Below are 19,276 nucleotides of genomic sequence, written 5' to 3'. Positions count from 1 at the left end.
ACCTCCTGCCCCTCCTTCTGCCTTGACCTCAGTGTCAGCCTGGCTGTTCCTCTCACATATTCTCACTCCTCTTCCCTACTAGCTGTTGTCCAGCAGTATTTTCCCTTCTTATCCCTTGTTATCCCAGAGGTGCTGCCACCATTGCTGATGGCTCAGCCTCGGTCAGCAGCGAGTCTGTCACTGTCGGACATGAAATGATTCACACAGACACAGCTCGAAGTGTGATGAAAGCAGAAGAAGGTTTATTCTGTCTTTTCAGCATTTATAGATTTTCAACAATGGCCAGGGATTGGATAGTCAGGTCACCACCTTCCCAGCCACACTGGCCATGAGAGACGTCCATCAAAAGGCGTATCTTTAATGGAATGTATAAACATCTATGTTTCTAGTTACTTTCCTGGGAAAGTGGTTAGAAATTATGAAAACAATATACAAAGGCCTGATTCTCAGGGCGACACGAGTCCATCCGGGAGCCATCTGGAATTGGCTCTGTGGGGCGTGGGGGAGGCTTCTGGCAGCTTCTCACAGACTCCAGTAGCCACCCCATTCCTAACACCTTGCCATTACACCCACTACAGTAATATGCACTCAAATAAAGGTTTTTCAAAAGGCCCATTAAACAACATGAAATTAGAAATATGCTGATGTGGGGTTACGCTTGTGACAGCCTCATATATATTTCAAAATGGCTGCATTTAGACTCCCTACAGACGTTGTATTTTCATGAATACAGTAAGACATCTGAATAATTTAAGAGAATGTTGTCAGTAGCAAGTGTCACACAAAATAACTGGAAGGAAAATTGTCTTCACTTAGTGAAGATAAAAATGCATGCAAATCAATTTCTGTTTAATACACAGCTTTAAATAGGAAACAATAGGTTATTACTTTGACAGGAAATCACTAAATGTTTTTATTGTGTTCTTATCACCTCATTTACTTCATATCTAGAAACTCTGTCCATGATCCACACCTCTGTAATTCTCACAGAAAGATAATTATATAAATACATTGAAATTTGCACATAGGGAGCATTTATTACCTAATTTGCTTATACTTTCAAACTGAAGAGCAAATGTAAATCTATTTGAGATTTTACAGGAATTTTGAGGTTTCAAATTTAGCACTTCCAAAATGCAGACCATTGGAAAAATGCTCTAAGCAATAAAATTATTCTGGCTGAAATTAACCCTGCAAAATACTTTTCTCTCTTGTCTAATAAATATTTTATGAAGAACCTGAAACTATATGCAAATGCAGTCATATTTACCCACTAATCATGAGAACCAAGTGATATTCTGCCTGCTGATACATTTATTGTTGAGAGATACATTTCAATTATATTACCCTTTGGTTTTTTGTTGTGTTTATTTTTTTTTTATTATTCCAACAGCTTACCCAGGAGTTAAAATGGTGAGTGAAAGTCATCATGAGGCCCTGGCAGCGCCGCCAGCGACCACAGTAGCAGCAGCCCCTCCAAGTAATGTCACCGAGCCAGCCAGTCCGGGAGGAGGGGGAGGAAAAGAAGATGCATTCTCCAAGCTAAAAGAGAAGTTCATGAATGAACTGAACAAAATTCCACGTAAGTAAAACTTGAGTGATGAAAAAGCTTCTGTTGGCAGACTAGATTTAATTTGACATTTTCCTCTTTGACATTTATTTAGACAGCATACTAAATGTTTTCTAGTCAAAGCTGGAAAAATCACAGGATTAAACTGGTTTTGTAAGTTCCTCAAAGTTAACTGAAGTAGAAAAAAATAGAATCCAACTCAAATTTAATTTATGTCTATTCTTGGTATGTCAGATTAGTTTGAAAATTTTTACTGATGAATTACTGCTAAATTATTAAAACTGAAACTAGAGAACTTTACTATGGCTGTGGGACCAATAAGTAAAATGTTTCCTGTCAGTAACACTTAAGGTTTCATGTTTATGACAAATGTGTGTGGCCATATTGCCTTAAAGCAGTATTTGGTCAGAACTCACACATATTGAGAAAACAAGGAAACTTTGGATCTTTAGAGATTAGCAAATGTAGAAAGAAATATGACAATTGAGTTTTAACAAGAAAACAGCTACCACATGTGTAATGGATGAAGATAGCTGTGCTTTTTTTCACTAGTTATTCTAGTAGATCAGCCAGTGAATGCTGTTTGCACAAGTTCATGTATCTGTGACAAAAACTTCGAAGTATAAATGTATATCTCTGTGAAGTTAATAAAACTAAAGTCAGCAGGGTTCTTTTGGTCTTTGGTGCTAGAAGGTATTGACTCGAAGTTGAGGCCTCAGTTTGTTCACATTTAAAAAAACAATACAAGCATTAACTTTGTGCTGTTGTTTATAATACTGAAGTTCTTTAATTTGTCTGATATGTTCTACTGTACATACACTGGTATCAAATATACAACTACTTCAATATTGTCAATGGCATTTTGTATAATACAAAAAAAATTTTTTTGTTACTGACAGAAAAATGACCTAATGCTACAGCAGATCATTTTGGCACTTGTATAGACAAGAAGGTAAAGGCTCTGTGTGTGTATTTTAGTAGCAAGCATTAAAGAGTCATTCAATCTTTAATGACTTCTTCTTTAAAAGAAGAAGTAAATGTAAAATATTTCCAGGGAAGTATTCTAACATATGTAAGAATTTGCATTTTTAGAAGGATTTCCTTTGTGTAAGGAAGTGTTCTGTGACTGATAAAGTCAGATAACAAATTAGAATATTAATTGATTTCTTTTATCTCTAAATGGATCTTGATAATATGGCAGATGCAGTTTTTACAAAATTGATAGCAAACAGTTCTGCTCTATCCCTTGAAATTCTCACTTGCAAGATTTAAGGAGCTATAGAGGTAAGAAATTCATGTGCCATTATTTTGGTGATCTGTGCAGTCCAGTTCAGACCATACTGAAATGAAATTGTCTCATGATGTCATGGGAAAACAAAACTAAAGAATAAAAATACAAAAATAAAAGCATAAAAAGAAAGAAGAGGATAAATAAAAAGACAAGACATTGAAAGACAAGACATTGAGGGAAAAACAGTCAGAATTTGAAACATTTGTCTTGTAATTTTTGTTTCACCATGCTATATAAATAACATAGATGAAACTTCTATGTAAATATCCTCTTACTTTTAAATTTTGTTTTTAACTTTGCAAGGGCATGAATGGCTTCCAGTATGAGGAACTCTCTAACTGGTGGGTGTAGCAAAAGGTTTGTAGATAAACTTGGAATGTCCTGCTGCACACTTTTTTAAAACCAAAACAAAAACAAGTGGAAAGTCCAATCTGGAGAATATTTTCAAGTTGAGCTGACTAAAACTTCTATCATGTCTTCGTGAAAGAAAAAAGCCTTTAGTGTTACATAATGAAAGTGCTTACTTAGAACAATATATTAGGTCATAAGACAAACCTTATTTCTTGCAAAATACATCATATCATTTATAAAATACCATACCTTTTGCTGATAGTGACACCAGAACATATTGCCTCCATCTTATAAATCCGGTCTCTTATCCAAGATCATGCAGCAATGTTGTCCTGGAGAAATGAACCTAAGGTTGTCACAAATCACCTGCCAGTTGTGCACTCTTATTACAGAGGCTGCAGATGTGATGGGATCTTCCCAGGATCTCTGTCAGATGCTGGGGCTGTTCAGTACTGCATCCTGCTATACTGGGGGAGTTGCCATTTCAAGAAGAAAGCTGAATGTTCGCTGTACTACAGAGGGGCAAGGGACTTTCTTGGGGGCATTTTTGATATACTAAATATGAATTAGTGCCATTGACATGTTTGAGCATTTTATATTCCAAATAACTTTCTTTTGCCCATTTTCCTCAATAATAAATCCTACAAGAATGGACCGCATTACACACAGGTCTGTATGTATTTTTAATTTATAAACTAACATAAATACAAAACAAGTAAGTTTAATTAGGATGTCTACAAAATAATGGGGACAGGAGGGCAGAGGAGACCTCATTTCCCTGTTGGAAGATTATAGCATTTTCTCACGAGTTGTTCAGTTTATGCCAGTGGGGAGTTGTCAGTGTGGTGTTTTCAGCCTATTACAAAAAAAAAATTGTGGTTGAAAAGTTCTCAGGACTTACCTCTTACAGCTGGCTGCAATTTTTTTCTAGAATCTCTCTTAAAACAGAGCATAATGTAAATTAGTACAAACCAAATTGTTGATATAGTGCCTTTTTGGGAATTTCTTGCTGTGAGAGAGAGAAGAAATATGGTGCATAGGCCCCATTGGGACAGCAAGGATGATTGGGAATCTAAGAACACTCCCAAGACCATGGACCATGTTTTTCCATCAGTAGATTGAAACTGAAGACCTGATTTGAATCTTACAGATGGCAGTGGAATGTCACAGACAGCAAGTTCTCTCATCTTTTCAGATGAGGGACAAGCCTCTTTTTTACTTTTTGTGCTGTATGATTTTTACTTCCAAAGGTCTGTTCATCCCCACATGCCAGGAAAGACTTTGGAATCTCAGTGTTTATTACGAGAAGACCTTTTTTCCAGTTTTCTGTGGTTTATGTGTGAGATAAATAATTAAATGTTTTAGTTGCCTCTGCCTAAGATGTCTGCAGATGGAAAATAAGCCGTCATTTGTTGTGAAAAACATACTATATTATATATATAGTATTTAATACTACACATAAAAACATAGTATATTATATATAACACTCACCTGCAATCAACTTGGTTTGAGTGCTAAAAAGGCCAAGCCGTAGTAGAGCCTAATTTATGTAGTATTCTCTTTCTATTTTATCTTAGAAATTATATAGTATCAAGTCTTGCTTATATTAAAAAAAAAAAAAATTACAACATTCTAATCAGGGAATACATGATAACAAAAATAAAGGTACATCAGAGTACATCCAGCTGAATAAATACTGCTCCTTCCATGTAGCTTTTAATAGAAGATTCATTTTTTTAAATGCTATGTGTTCTACAACACAGATGTCAGAAGTTAAATAGTCTAGACATACCAGCTAACTAAAGGTATCAGGATACCCATTAAAAGTTCACTTTGCAAAACTAAAAGATACAATTCATTTTAAATTAATGCAATTTAAATTATACTGGTGTTTTCTTGAGTATGCACAAGTCTTATTTAAAAAAAAAATGAATGTAATAGAAGGAGGAAATAAAAGTTCCAAGAAAAAGAAAGGATCTAATGTATCAGTATACATTTATTTCAAGAACAGTAATGCAGTGCATAAACCTGGTTAAAATTTTCATCGATACAAGCAGAAAATCTGGAGGTTTTTTCCTTGATTTCTGTCTCTTTAAAATAGAACATACACCACATTTTGTGACATGAGAACGTAGGCTTCCAAAAGCACACAAATCATTCAGAATGGCAATGTCCTAACATACATTTCATTCTGGATAAAGCAAGTGGGATAATTTTATTACAATGAGTCATACAATTAAAGTGCAAGAACCCAGTAAGTTACTGAGGCATAACTGTAAGGAATTTTTTTCTCCGTTATGTAAATCCCTGCATTTTGGTTGTGAGTCGCTGATTTGCATAATCACAGTACAGTTGTTTTTCCATAAGTGAACTATGTATAAATGTCACTCTAACTTAATTGATTCTTATACTTTCAATCCCTATTTATCTTTAATTTGCAGAACTTTTAATCTGTTTACCAAAAGGTGAAAAAAAGGCACCATCTCTGCTTTTACATTTTGCATTTAAATATAGTAAATCCAACAGCTGAAAAAAGAGGGGAACCAAAGCAGCTAAAACAGCACTTACTCTTCTGAAAACAAAATGCATTAAAAGATTTTGGAAGATATATCAGTTCTTTCCTTCTTCCTTCTTAGTCCTCTTACATCTGGATCTTTGTGTACAGGCTAGGAAAATATCTGCCGTACATTTAGTGTGCTGTAACAAGAATGTGGTAATGGCAGCAAGAGCTTTTGGGTGGAGACTTTAAATGTCAAGATACTGATACTAACAATACACAAATAAAAATTGACATAAATTACCATTAGTTTACTGAATAATTTTGAAATCAAAATTATGTTGATGTGTTTTCTAAGGGCACATTCCTCTATGAACAGGAGACCTCATTCTGCCAGTAAACTAGACAGCAAAATCCAATAAAATTCCATCATACATCTGATTGAATAGTGATGTGCTGTTAACGCTCGTGGTAAAATCTGAAACAGCTATAATAGCTGATTGCATTGAATCCAAGATAGTGTCATTACCTCTATAGGAGGAAGATACTGCATATTTCCAATGCTCTTTGCTGTCTTACATTGTAATTATACAAAAAGTTACATTTCTATACAAACCATATTCTAAAATGTTTGGGTGGCTTGCCACTACATTTGGCTTCAGTTGCTGGTGCTCAAAAGCCCTGAATTTGATTCATCTTGTACAACTGACTGATAATCCCCCAAAACCTGAAGTTCAAATCTCTGTGATAATTCAGGCTAAAACCTGATGTTCTGTGCAGACTTGTCTCACATTCTGTTTGCAGAGAAAGTTTTATTTCCCTCTCCTTGGACTAGAGAATAACTAGTCAAAAACAAATAAACAGGGAAAACAAAATGGGACTGGAGGCTGGAGAGAGAAGTGTAACAAAAAATGTAAAAATAACTGTAAGACTCAGGTTTGGTTGAATTCTAAATAATATCATAGTTAGCTGAGTACTAAGTTGTAGATATATTTGGGTAATTTAGCAAATAAAGTAATTCTGGATTTATATATTAAGCCATTTAGGTCAAAATTTCAGCATTCAGCAGTCATCTTAGTCACATCTCATAATTTCTTTCTCCCTGCTAGTCTCTGCTGTTTTGCTCTTCTGCCTTTCTTGATTGACCAGCTGAGGTGTATTAAAAGCGCTTATTGTCCTCTATAAATGACAATAAAGTTAATTTCTTACTTTTTCATTTGTATGTGGCATCAAGATTATCAAGGAGTTAGTACCAGATTATGTCTGTTGTTAGAAAATCGAGGATTTTGTTCATGGGATCTTTCTGAAACTTAATTTTTATAAATTGACAGTTTGATCATTTGCAGAAAATGAATTCATTAGGCTACTCCTAATGCTTCCCGGAGCACAGGTGTCACTGGTAAAGGGAGGAAATGGCACATTATTTTGTAAGTTCATAAAGAAGATACAAAATGCTGATAATAGAATGTTTTCAGATTTAGAAACTGGATTAATGCTGTAGGCGTGTCAGTGTTAGTCATTGCCTAATACCTTAGGTTAGGCAGAAAAAAATGAGTTTCTGCTTCAGAGATCATCTTGAGTAGTAGCTGACACCTGAAATAGAAGGACTGTTAGTAGAATAGTAGAAATGAGGACTATGTATACATATGTTTATATGTGCATGCACATAGATTTATCAAAACTATAAGCAAAGTGCTCAGCTTAAGAACAGTCAGACATTGGCAAATCCATTTGTTTATATGTGCATGCACATAGATTTATTAAAACTATAAGCATAAAAAAACCCTATAAACTATAAAAAATATAAAACTATAAACTATAAAACTAAAACTATATTTATCAAAACTATAAGCAAAGTGCTCAGCTTAAGAACAGTCAGACATTGGCAAATGCATTTTGGTACTTTGGCAAAGAATGTTTGTATGGAGAGATTCAGAGAAGATAAAGAAGTTTCTTGGTGTTCAGGGAAGTCTGAAGAGCAGTGCTGGAGGAAGCAGGACGGCATGAGTTCAAGTCTTCTTTTCTCCCTTCCTGTCATAAAATCATTTGCAGCTGCTCATGCCAAGAAAATACGTACAGCTTTACACTGCAAAAGGAACAGGGAAAAACAAAAATAAGGATTTGTTTTGGAATGCAGAAGTACAAGACAGAGCTATTGCAGCAGAATATTAGATGGGGAAAAAATTATTATTTCTAAATATAGAAATTTAAATGCAAATATCAGATTTCTTTGATTTCTCCCTGAACCAACAGTCCCAGAGTGTAGATGAGAACTTCATCCTTTTTTTTTAATGTTAAATAAAACTTCTAGACCTCCTGCTGATAGGGAAAAGCTTGAAAATACTGCCCATATACATCCACAAGACACAAATATCATGAGACAAAAACAATTCAACTCTGTTATTTTTTAAATTCACAATATAAAAATGCTGTGATTATTTCTAGGGGTCCAGCATATTTTGATTGCTTTAAATGAGGAATCCTGAAAATACAGCTTTTAAATACCAAATGTCTATAGATACTGAGGGATGGAAGAATGGAAGTAAAAACTCATGAAGCAGATGAAAATCCCTGTCTGGAAGGAGTAGCACATGGTCTGAGATCCCACTGAGTTATACTACATCAATATTTTAATGATTGATTCTGTCATGCAGAAATTTGTTGTTTTGGTTTTTTTTTTTACATGATTACAGTTTACAATCCATGAGTTATTCTCATATGCCTTCTGATAGGCTCCCCTTAACATGTACTCTCCTTAAACTTTTGGGTTCATGACAGCTGCCAGTTTGATCCTCATACAGGACTGAGTGAGGAACCTCAGGCTGTTAGAAGTACAAGCTGCTCTAGCATGACCTAGAAGTGCTGCTGCTGCAGATTGTAGCTGGATCAAGCACTGGCAAGCACACATGCTTGCCAGGAGGTTACATAAAATCATTGCATGGTTTTAGTTGGAACGGACCTTAAAGATCATGTAGTTGCAATGCCCCAGCCATGGGCAGGGAAATAATATCCTGCAATCAATGCAAACTCAACCTATGCATCTGACACACGTCTGAAGGAGGTCCTTATTCCTACACTGGCCGTTATCTTGGCCCCTTGGACAAGCCAAGGAGAGGAGAAATCAGAAGAGCAGGCTCCTACAGCTTGAACCAGAGCAGCAGCTGCAGCAGTCTCCATCCCCAGCACAGGGAGAGCCTGTCACAGGCTAAACCCATGTCCTCCTCTGCATCACCTTGAGAATGCACTGTCCTGTCAGAAAGGAAATGCTGTTTCTAAGCCAGTAGCACACTGGGAAGGTAACCTCAGTGTCAAACAGAATTATACATTATTGATTGTATGTGTCTGGAACACCCTCTTCAGAAACAGCAGTTGGTTTTGAGTTGTATAATATGAAAGGAAGGGAAGGAGAAGCAAGTTCTCCTATAAAACATGTGATGCTGAAAACATTTCAGCAAAATATAAGAAAACAAAAAAACACATTCAGATTAACTTTAAAAGCCAGTGGGATGAAATTCATCTATAGCAGAAACAGGGGTGAGCACCTACCTTTGGTTTGGTGATGGCATTTTAACAACAGGTGTCAGACTACCCCCAGGGGTCTCCTCTAGCACATCACTGTGATTATTATTTTATATGTTACAATTACTCTGGTAGGTATTTTATTGCACTATAGATATGTCAAGTTGTGCCAGTACCTTATAAATTGAGTACAGAATTCAATTTACAAGCAGAAAACTGAACATGGTTGCTGGCTTACTTTCCGTTCTGGGAATGTATCTTAAAATTTCATTACTTTGTGTGAGAGAAAGTGCACTAAAATTGTGTTTACATGCATAAAAGAAACACAGTCTTTGTTAGCCTTTTTCAGAGTTACCTGCATATAAAGTGCCTACAGAATTACACATTCTCTGTTGTAATTGTTTGTAATCTTGCTTTACAAATACATGGAACAATTTCTCTGAATTTAAAACTGAGAATACATTTAATTCTCAGCAATGTACGACATAAAATATAAAAGGCACCTGTGACTGTGGTTAGTGGATTTTCTTTTAAAAAGTATAGTTTAAATATTTTAAGTGAAAATATAGGAATTACTGTTAAGATTTATATTCCATCCTTAAATCAGCTACTTGTGCCTGGGCACTGTGGCAAGCTAGAAGATATTCTCTCGTATTTTTATGAGATCCAAGAGTTGATAATGCCACTGTTACTCTGATAAATTGTTGTAAGTTGGAACAGTTGAAGAACAGAATGCTGTTCTTCATTGTTCTTCTTAACTATTGTGCTTAGAACTGGGTGAGTTTGCTGCTGAGAACTGTACAAACTAAAGCCTTTTCTGAGAGATTATGAATATATAATACCCTCCTTACTTTGGTTAATGTGATTTCTAAGTGTTTAACATCTTTTAAATGACACAAGAATGCCTTTACTATATATTATTAATGTATAGTATAGATATGTTAATTAAAATACCTGGTCATCAGTGCCATATGCCAAGGTGGGTGAAAAACTAAGACACGGACTACCAAGAGGAGCTGTCAGGAGTACTGTAGGTACACAGCATCCTTTCATACATTCATTTTATCTTTCTTAGTCTTGCCTTTTGTGTCAAGCAAGTTCTTGAATAGTTCTAGATCTGAAATCACTACTGCTTCCAGAACATGCAGCCACTTTGCAAGAGCTGTAGAAGTAGCCTCAAATATTCAGAAGAATCTTGATATGATTTTGCTCTGACTTCATAGAAAGAAGCTGTGGTGCTGAACATGAATGACTGCCTCATGAAGGCTGACTTCCAGCTGGCAGCTGAACAAGCCATCTGCCTACTCCTTTGCAGATTTCAGAATCTGAATCTACTCTTAATTACTAACTTCACCAAGAGCTCCCTAATTTGCTCACAGCCCCTATATAATCTGGGGGCATGTTTCAGTACTGTACCTGGCACTGTTTGCCTGTTGCAGTGAGAAGCCACCTAAATGAATGAGGAAGTTAATAATTTCAGATGGGAAAGGCATTTCAACCCACATCTTAAAAAGGAGCTCCAGAAATTATTCGGCTTTCTACACTTAGCTTTTAAGAATCAGACTCTAGAAGTTGAATTTACAGATCTGAGTTAAATGCGTTGGTCCTCTTCAGAATGATGTAGAAGTAGGAGGCCCAGGTTTATCCAGAAGGAAAAACCGGTGTATGCAATTGTATTGATGGCACATACTTTGATATCTAGGAAGGCCTCTAGGTTAAGCCCTTTTAACAGGGAGACTCACAGCTTTAAAACACTTTCTCAGAGCTTAGAGATGTGATTGCTCTCACTTGGAGAGCAATTGTTTCAATCTCTTCTATCAATGTACAATCTGATGAAGAGAACTCACTGGACTAGAGGCCTGGCTGAAGGACAGTATATGCATTTTGCTGTGAAATGCCATTGGACAAAATGAGCAAATAATACCAGGTATTTAAGGCTCCTTGTGCTTAAACAAATATCTCACAAGACTATAGAATATGAACGTGAATCCCACATTTCTTTTTTAACTGTTCCTATAGGAAAGAGAGATCCAAATTTTCCAGCATCATCCCTTGATTTCCTTTAGTCTCAGGAAGACCTGAAACTCAGGTATTTTAGGCTGCAGCCTGAACAATACTCCTGAGTCTTGGCTGGTAGCTCCTTTATTGTCAGTTTGAGGCAGCCACACAAACTATCTATTTGACACAGGGGAGTACGGGTGCCAGCTCCTTGAAGGGGAAGGGAGAAGGGAGAAAGAGTATGTGAAAGCTGATGAGCTGCCAGTTGGTTTGGAAGTCCTTTCCACGTAAGAATCTTGGTTTTTCCTAGGCGTCTGTCAGGACCATAATGCATATGTACCCCAAGGGGGAGGAAACCATAGATCAGCCATAGGGAGGAAATACGTTCTTCACATAGTTAACAATGTTCGATAATTTTTACACCTTTCTTATAGATACTTTTATGGTCCTTTCTTCCTTACCAGATTTCTATGGATTTTCCATTCTCTTTCTGTTTTTTCATTTATGTATTTCTTAACACTTTTCTCCTAGCCAGAACTCACATGAAAAATCGTCACAAGCAAAACAGTTGTTAACCCAGCATTCAGTCTTGTTTATTCTTTAGATATCAAACTCACGTTTCCTCCCAAAGCAGCTATTGTATCATGTTTCCTAAGACCTCAGGACTCATTTTCATCAAGCATGTGCTTTAAGCTGGAATATGGCATTTCAGGTCTCCACCCTAGAGCCAGTTGTTTTGTTTGTTTGTCTGTTTGTTCGTTATATGCCTTGGGTACAAATTTCCTTGCAGCATGAGCAAGGGAAGGAGAACAGACAAAGATAAAGCAAGCTTACTATTCATAAATTTCAGCCTAGCATAGCATTTTAGATTCCAAGTCAGTGATAGAAATCACTTTATAGGAAACTATTCCAGAATACCAGTTTCTAAATTTGCTTGCCTCATGAAATATTTATTGATGAGGTTTAAGTCTGAGGACAGTGAGGTGGCCAAGACAGTGGGAAATAGTATGATGTGTGGAGAGGACCAATGGATAAAAAATACTCCCTTGAACTCGGGTCACAGCGATAACATAGCACGAAGAAATGTCAGCATTGACTTGACCATTCTGAAACAGCCATGCATTTATTTAACAGTGATTGTATAGTACAAAAATGTTCCTGCACAATGCTTTTCTTAATATAAATACAGGCATGCAAGAGGAATATAGGAAGAGACAAAATGGAAAAGAGAAACTAATTACAACAATCTCTTTTCTATTCAGTTAATGCATGAACTGAAGTGTTTAAACTGTGCAACATCCTTGATTTTTCAATGGCTCATTTTTGTTGGGAACGTACTGACAGCTGGGCTTTGATTCTGCAGAATGCACAGATCTGTCCAACATCACTACTACTTCTCAGAAAACTATTGATGATTTTGTAATGATAATGACAAAAAGCATTTTATTCTGTTGAACCAAGTATTTATCCTGGTAATTCCTGTTAGAAAAAGAACAGAAAAACAACCAACCAAACTTCTAAATTGTTTCGCCATTACATAAAATAATTTGTGATACCAAATCCCTAAAGGCATAGCAAAGCTATGACCCTATAAGGGTTATATAAGCAAGAACCCTGCAGTGCAGCACAACTGCAAACTGGTAAAGAATTTTTTTCTTGTTTCCAAGTCTTTTTTTCTTGACTGACCTGCACCTCTCCTGTAAATAACTGGAAAGACAGTAGGATTGCATTCTTACTTGATAGAGCCAGCCAGTAAGTGTAGCATGGGTATGCAGGCTGAGTCCAGGTATTGAAATGCTACACAGCAGGTTTCAGAATCTCAAAAGGTTTAGTCTGGTAAAGTATTTAAATGTGTACTAACCTTTAAGCTCCTGCATGGTGCATCGAATTAAATTTGTTACACACAAGTGGTTTGGAGGATCAAAATTGTAAATAACATTTCTAATGCATCCTGTAATTTACCTGATGAACTGCTACATTGATTCTTATTTTAATGTAAATTAAATTTACTTTTGCTATGGTTATTTTAGTAAAAACTATTAATTTTATTAAAAGTTTGTAACTCCACAAGTAGTGTAATTTCAGAGACGCATCACACACACATATAGTGGTAAGAGCAAATTTCTTTTCAGACCTTCATAAATACTGGTGTGATTCTTTTACCTTCCATTTTATTTTAGTGGGCTGCTTGCTGGGAGTTGTACCCACTTTTCACATGGCCTATTATCACAGCACACATTTTCATGATGGTTGTCAAAAAAAGAGCATTTAGGGCAGTTGTTTAGTTTAAATGATCAGTAGAGTGCTACTTTGAGATCATTTGGGAAGGGGACACACACACTGAAATTTTCCAATGGAAGCTGTTGGAAGAATGTAATTACCTCACTTGGGACTTGAGCCAACCCAGCAAACATCCAATTTCCACAGATGTGATTGAGGTTGTTTCCATTTAGTTTAATGAGAGTTGGATGGGGCTGTAAGGCATTACAGTCCTTTAGGGAAAATCCCGGGAGATCTCTCATCACCAAAAAAGCTGAGGATGTTTGTTTTATGTTTCCCCCAAAGTACAGCAGCCCTTCCATCAGCATGTCACCGCTGCTGTTCCCCAGCATTAGTGCTCAGGGGGAAGCAGGCCGCCATGGTACCACTTTCTGTGCCTGAGATGGGTCCAGAATACTGGCAGATGATGTTGTTTAGCTTCCTTCTGTGTTTAGGTCATCCATGAGTGTTCAGTTGCTCAGTTCAGTTCTTTGGTGGATGTACTGTAGTGTTGTAGCAATGAGCTGGATGAGCTTCACTAATTCTTCCCTTCTTTCAGCATTGAGTGGCACTAAGAAGCATTTTAAAGTCAGCATCAGATTGTTACAGGGTTCAAGATTTTTTCACTGACTGGACCCCAGCAGTGCTTTGGTCCTTGCAGACAAAATTACAGGATTGCCTCCAACAGCACTGATAGTGCCTCTGTTTGGGCAGACTTCTGTAATCTTCCCCCTGGTATCAGGGGAATCAAAGTGCTAGGAGCATACTTTGTATCAGTCCTGTATGCTAAGATGGATCACTTTTCATAGATTGGCAGAAGCTTCAATGCCTTTCTGTTTCAAAGTTTTGCTTTGGTTTGTTTTTTGTAAGAGGTGAAGACAAGCTGTAATACACGTACATCAACATAGAACTAAAATAAATATTGTTGGGGTGTGGCCTTACCATCCAGTTCCCAGACATAACTTAATAGACCTAAATTATCAGGATGTTTTATTACAGAACTCTGTTACTCATACAGCATTGTCATCCCGCGAGTTGGGAGCCAGTAGCAGACTCAAGTGTCAGTGAGAACTCCTGATACAGCAAAGCAATGCTGTTTGCCACAATATTTTATGTAGCAAAAGGGTTTGTACCCACATTTTGTCCTGATTTGTACCCACCCTGTCCTGATGCTAGGTGAATGTGAAATTGCCCTTTCTAAAAAAAGTAATAATCAGTGATGTCTCCAAGAAGGTGCTGCATTTGCTTCCACCAAACAGGTAAGCAGTAATGACAGTCAGTGTGTGTCTTCACAATCTCCTCATCAGTATGTCTGATACTCTGAAAATTACTATTGCAAAGCATGTTGATGGGATGTATGACTTGTAAGTATTAGAGGTCACGTCTGTGGTCTGCAAGTAAATGATAACCAATTTGTGACTTACATCTCCAGTTCTTCTCAGTCTCTTTCATCTACTGCCTCTTTTCCTTTCCTTCCTTTTTCCTGGTTCCCTCATCATAGAGTCTTCTCATCTCATTTACACCTCCTGCCTCTCCAGAAAAAAAGCAGTTTTGTCATGCTGACTTCTGTGGAGAATACCATTACAGGAGGAAGAAGGAGAGTTAAAGCCTCTGAAATGTTTTTTGACATATGACTGAGAGGCTTAAGGCTTCCTGACAATACTAGTCTCTGCTCTGTTTTCTAGGCTGCCTGCCATAGGATACTTTCAATGAAAAAGAATAAATGTAAACCAATATTTGTCTACTTTTCCCCTTACTTCACACAAAGCTTGCTAAGAAGGACTGGAAAGCTTTTAGCTAACATTGTAGCAAAGCAAACTGACTGATGTGTATTTTTTTAGTAGCTTCAGGATTAATGTACAGAAGTTATAAATTTTAAAAAATGTACAGAAGTTATAAGGAAAGGACTAGCTATTATTTTTTTGTTTGAGACTAAGAACATTCCTGTAAAGAATATTTCTTTATTCCTTGAATATGCTGAATGTTCCTGCACTGAACCATGATCTAGAAATCTCAAATCCCTGCTCAAGCATTTTCTAACTGCTGCTAGTTGCACTACTGGCTGGACAAGAAACATTTTCAGAAGGAGAGACAGAAAGTATGTTGTGTATGACCCTGCAATGTTAGTGGCAGTCAGCAAAATGGTGTGTGACCTCAGATAAGGATCAACAATCAAGACAAGCCAGGATAAATCACAGCATTGCCAAGTTTAGAGAGAAGCCAAAGGAAAATTGGTTGCAGTGCTGGCTTACAGGAGGTTGTTCCCAAACAGGAGCTGGCTCAACTTGAAGGCGTGTGAGGCCAATTAAACAACTCCTAGCCACTTGTGAGAGCTATCCCTGTCAGAGCCTGCTTTCATGAAGGGATAAAAGGACTATTGATCAAAAAATACAGTCTTCATGTTTGCCATGGTTAAAATACTATGACTAGAGAGTTATTTAATAACGTTTATTTTGGGGTGGTATTTTGATCTCTTCAGTGGTTGAGTTTTTGGAAACCACTGCAGAGATGCTAGATCTCTGAGCCATTGGCAGTGAGGTAAATGGCATTTAGTTTTGCTCCAGGGAAGGATTTATTCTTTCATCAAGTGTCACCTCTACCACGATGTGCCTGAATAAATAGAACTAGCTTTGCTTACATTAGTGGTCTCTCCTGGGACAACACTGCCAACATAAATTATTTATGATTTGAGATGGGTTTAATATTAGTCACAGCACAAAAAAATACTACCTTCCAAGAGCACTGCCTATTTCAGGTGACAGAGACAAAAACTTTATCTTTATTAAAGGACTATTTTTCACCCTAACAATAAAATACATCAGCCTCTTTTTAGCTCTGCCAACTGCCCTTTCCATATAGTATAGTGTTCCTGTATGTAGGCACACCTTTGGCTCTGAAGCTCCACTGAAAAGGAATATTAATGAGGACTTCATTTCCCTCAGCTCAAGGACATGCACCTCATCACCTAACTCATCTGGGAGTTTGTGACAAGTCAGATTAGAAGCAGTCATCTCAAAATAAGCAGAGGTTATCTTCTGGTTTCTGGAAGCCCTTTTTGAGATTTCACCCAACAAATCCTAATTTTGCTGTATTATAGAGTAATATGCTATGTCAGCAATCAGAAAGTAAGGCAAATTTTGGCAGATTTCTTTCTGAGATAATTTTGGCAAGACAATATTATTTTGCCTGATTCCTCAGTTATTAAAATTATTGAAAAGGCAGCACAAGGTTTAGATTCAAATTTTATTAAGTGTTGGCGCTCACCGGTATAGTTGACTTGAACTCTAGAAGTTAAAAACTTTCCATCAGATGTGCTATGTTGTTTTTAAAAATAATCTCTATCTTGCTGTACCTTGTGTCTTTACTGGTTTTTACCACATATAAATTACCTTTCTATATTTGTGGTAACTTAAAACTCTGTGCTGATTTAAAGACAATTTACAGGTGGCTGAGCTCATGATAAAGCCTTCATATGTTATAAAAGCAGGTTGTCTTATGAATACTGTACACTGAGTGAACACAAGAGAAATGTGAGATCAAAGTAATACGAGTAAAAGTAAAGATAATAAATAAAAATAATAAATAATTACTAATTAGTAAACTAAATAATGCATTAAAAGAGTAAAAAAGTAAATGCAATGTCCTTAATGTGATATAATTGCAGCCACGTGTATGCATCACACTCTAAAAGCTCCAAATTGCACTGAAATGAAAATATATAAAAGTATATTAAAACATATAAAAACATATATTAAAATTGTAGTGTATTTTAAAATAATAATGCATTTCACAGTTCACTTTCCATTCCTTAGGCAATGTATGATACCATGATAATATCATCAAAATTAGGTTGGAAAAGACCTTCAAGATCATCGAGTCCAGCCTTTGACCATCTTGTCAACTAAACCATAGCACTAAGTGCCAAGTGTTTCTTAAAGAAGACTGTTTCTTAAAGACTTCCGGGGTGGTGACTCCACCACCTCCCTGGGCAGCCCCTTTTAATGCTTGACAACCCTTTCAGTGAAGAAATTCTTCCTGATGTCCTGAACCTCCCCTGGCTCAGCTTGCGGCCATTTCTTCTTGCCATGTTCTGGTGACCTGGGAGAAGAGACCAACCCCCACCTGACTACAGCCTCCTTTCAGGTGGTTGTAGAGAGTGATAGGGTCTGCCCTGAGCCTTCTTACCCCCTAAAGCCCAGCTCCCTCAGCCATTCACAGGACTTGAGTTCCAGACCCTTCACCAGCCTCATTGCCTTTTGCTCCGGCATCTCAATGTCTTACTTGACTTGAAGCGAGGGACTCAAAAAAGAACACAGTTCTTGAGATGTGGTGCAATTCATCAAGATACATTATGAAATACATCAAGAAAATTTAGATCTGAATAAAATTTTCCTTGTATGAACACTTCTTATTTTCAACTTTTCTTCGTGTTATATATTTAAGAGAAAAAAACCTTTTTATTTTAGAGGTCTCTGTTACCCTGAGGATTTTTAGTGTAGTGCATGGTGCTGCTAACTTTCAGTGCACATATTCATGGAGGGGAATATTCATTCTGTTGCATGGGCCTCTGTGACAGCCTGTGCAACACAAACCTCACCTTAATACAGGTTTTGTATTGTGAAGAATGCCTTTTGCAAGCTTCTAAAATGGAGTCAATTTCACACTGGGATATAGAAAAATACCATGAAAATTACTATTTGATTAGCAATATCAGTCTGAAAATTAGTTATGACTTAGGAAAGCATCCCTTTTATATAAATCACCGTACTTATCTTTCCTAGGTTAAAGGAATGCTCTCATAAACATGCAGTGCTTTTTTCCTGTGTATTACTAAGTTGTCCTCAAGACATAATCCTACAAACATTGTTCAGCACAGTTTTGCTGAAATTAATGTAACTATTTATAACTGAAAGGACTCAAATTGGAGCTCTACTTATCAGGCAGCAAAGAAAATTACTTTAATGGGCCATTTTGGAGACTTTTCATCATTTATGATTTCTTTTTCCTAACAGAGCCCTCTATGTAGGTTTTTCCAAACAGCAAACTCAATTTTCACTATGGGACTTACTTGTCATATCTATTGTTCTTTTACTTGCAGGTTGTATTTTCATCCTTGGAGCTAGTGGGACTACAGTGGGGCTGAAGAAGGAAAAGGAAATGCCGAGTGTTGTCACCAGTTTTGTTTTGTAGTAAGAGTAGTTGCTAAGGCACTGCCAGGAGATGAGAAAGAACATGGCTTGCATCTTAGCCTGAACAAGTTTAAACCCATGTATCTCACCCCACAGAGAGGAAAGCCGATAGCCTGAAGGTTAGACTGCATGGAGAATGCATTACTCATCTGTCTCACTGAGGGTGGCACAGAAATCCTCCGTGGGAGAGCCAGGGACTCAAAAACACTGTTCTGTGGGAGAAGTGGCTTAGCCCCTGGCTTATATGGGGTAAATGGCTCACTGCTTAGGGCTCCAGCTGAGCAAAGAGAAGGCTTCAGAGCTCTACTCCCAAGCCTAATTTCATTTTTCACACAGTGAATATTTAATCTAAAATGATTGGAAGGCTCAATTTGCTGACCTCTAGGAGAGTGTCATATCCACAGTAGTTTTTGCATGCCCTCATTCCATTAATCTGTCCTAACACAAAGTGTGGCCTGATATGGAGAATTGGCCAGGAGTATAGAGCAATGCCCCACAGAGTCAAGGATATATAGCAGTTCAACATTTTATGGATATTAATATGGATATTTAACATTTTAGTAATCTGGTGAGCTTTGAAAAAGGATTAAAGAGGAAAAACT

General features: G+C 37.0%; 1 protein-coding gene across 1 annotated transcript in view; it reads left to right on the top strand.

The window, feature by feature from the left end:
• The window catches only part of LOC131592372 (synaptotagmin-1-like), a 336,297-nt gene that overhangs the window by 212,236 nt on the left and 104,785 nt on the right, over positions 1 to 19,276 (top strand). Inside the window, exon 4 of the mRNA XM_058863843.1 lies at positions 1,394 to 1,582. Within this exon, the coding sequence (XP_058719826.1) occupies positions 1,411 to 1,582 (172 nt within the window). The 5' untranslated portion in view covers positions 1,394 to 1,410. The remainder of the gene's footprint in view (positions 1 to 1,393; positions 1,583 to 19,276) is intronic.

Source organism: Poecile atricapillus, chromosome W, assembly GCF_030490865.1.
Source record: "Poecile atricapillus isolate bPoeAtr1 chromosome W, bPoeAtr1.hap1, whole genome shotgun sequence".
Lineage (NCBI taxonomy): Eukaryota > Metazoa > Chordata > Aves > Passeriformes > Paridae > Poecile > Poecile atricapillus.
This window is presented reverse-complemented; position numbering and strand designations above follow the sequence as displayed.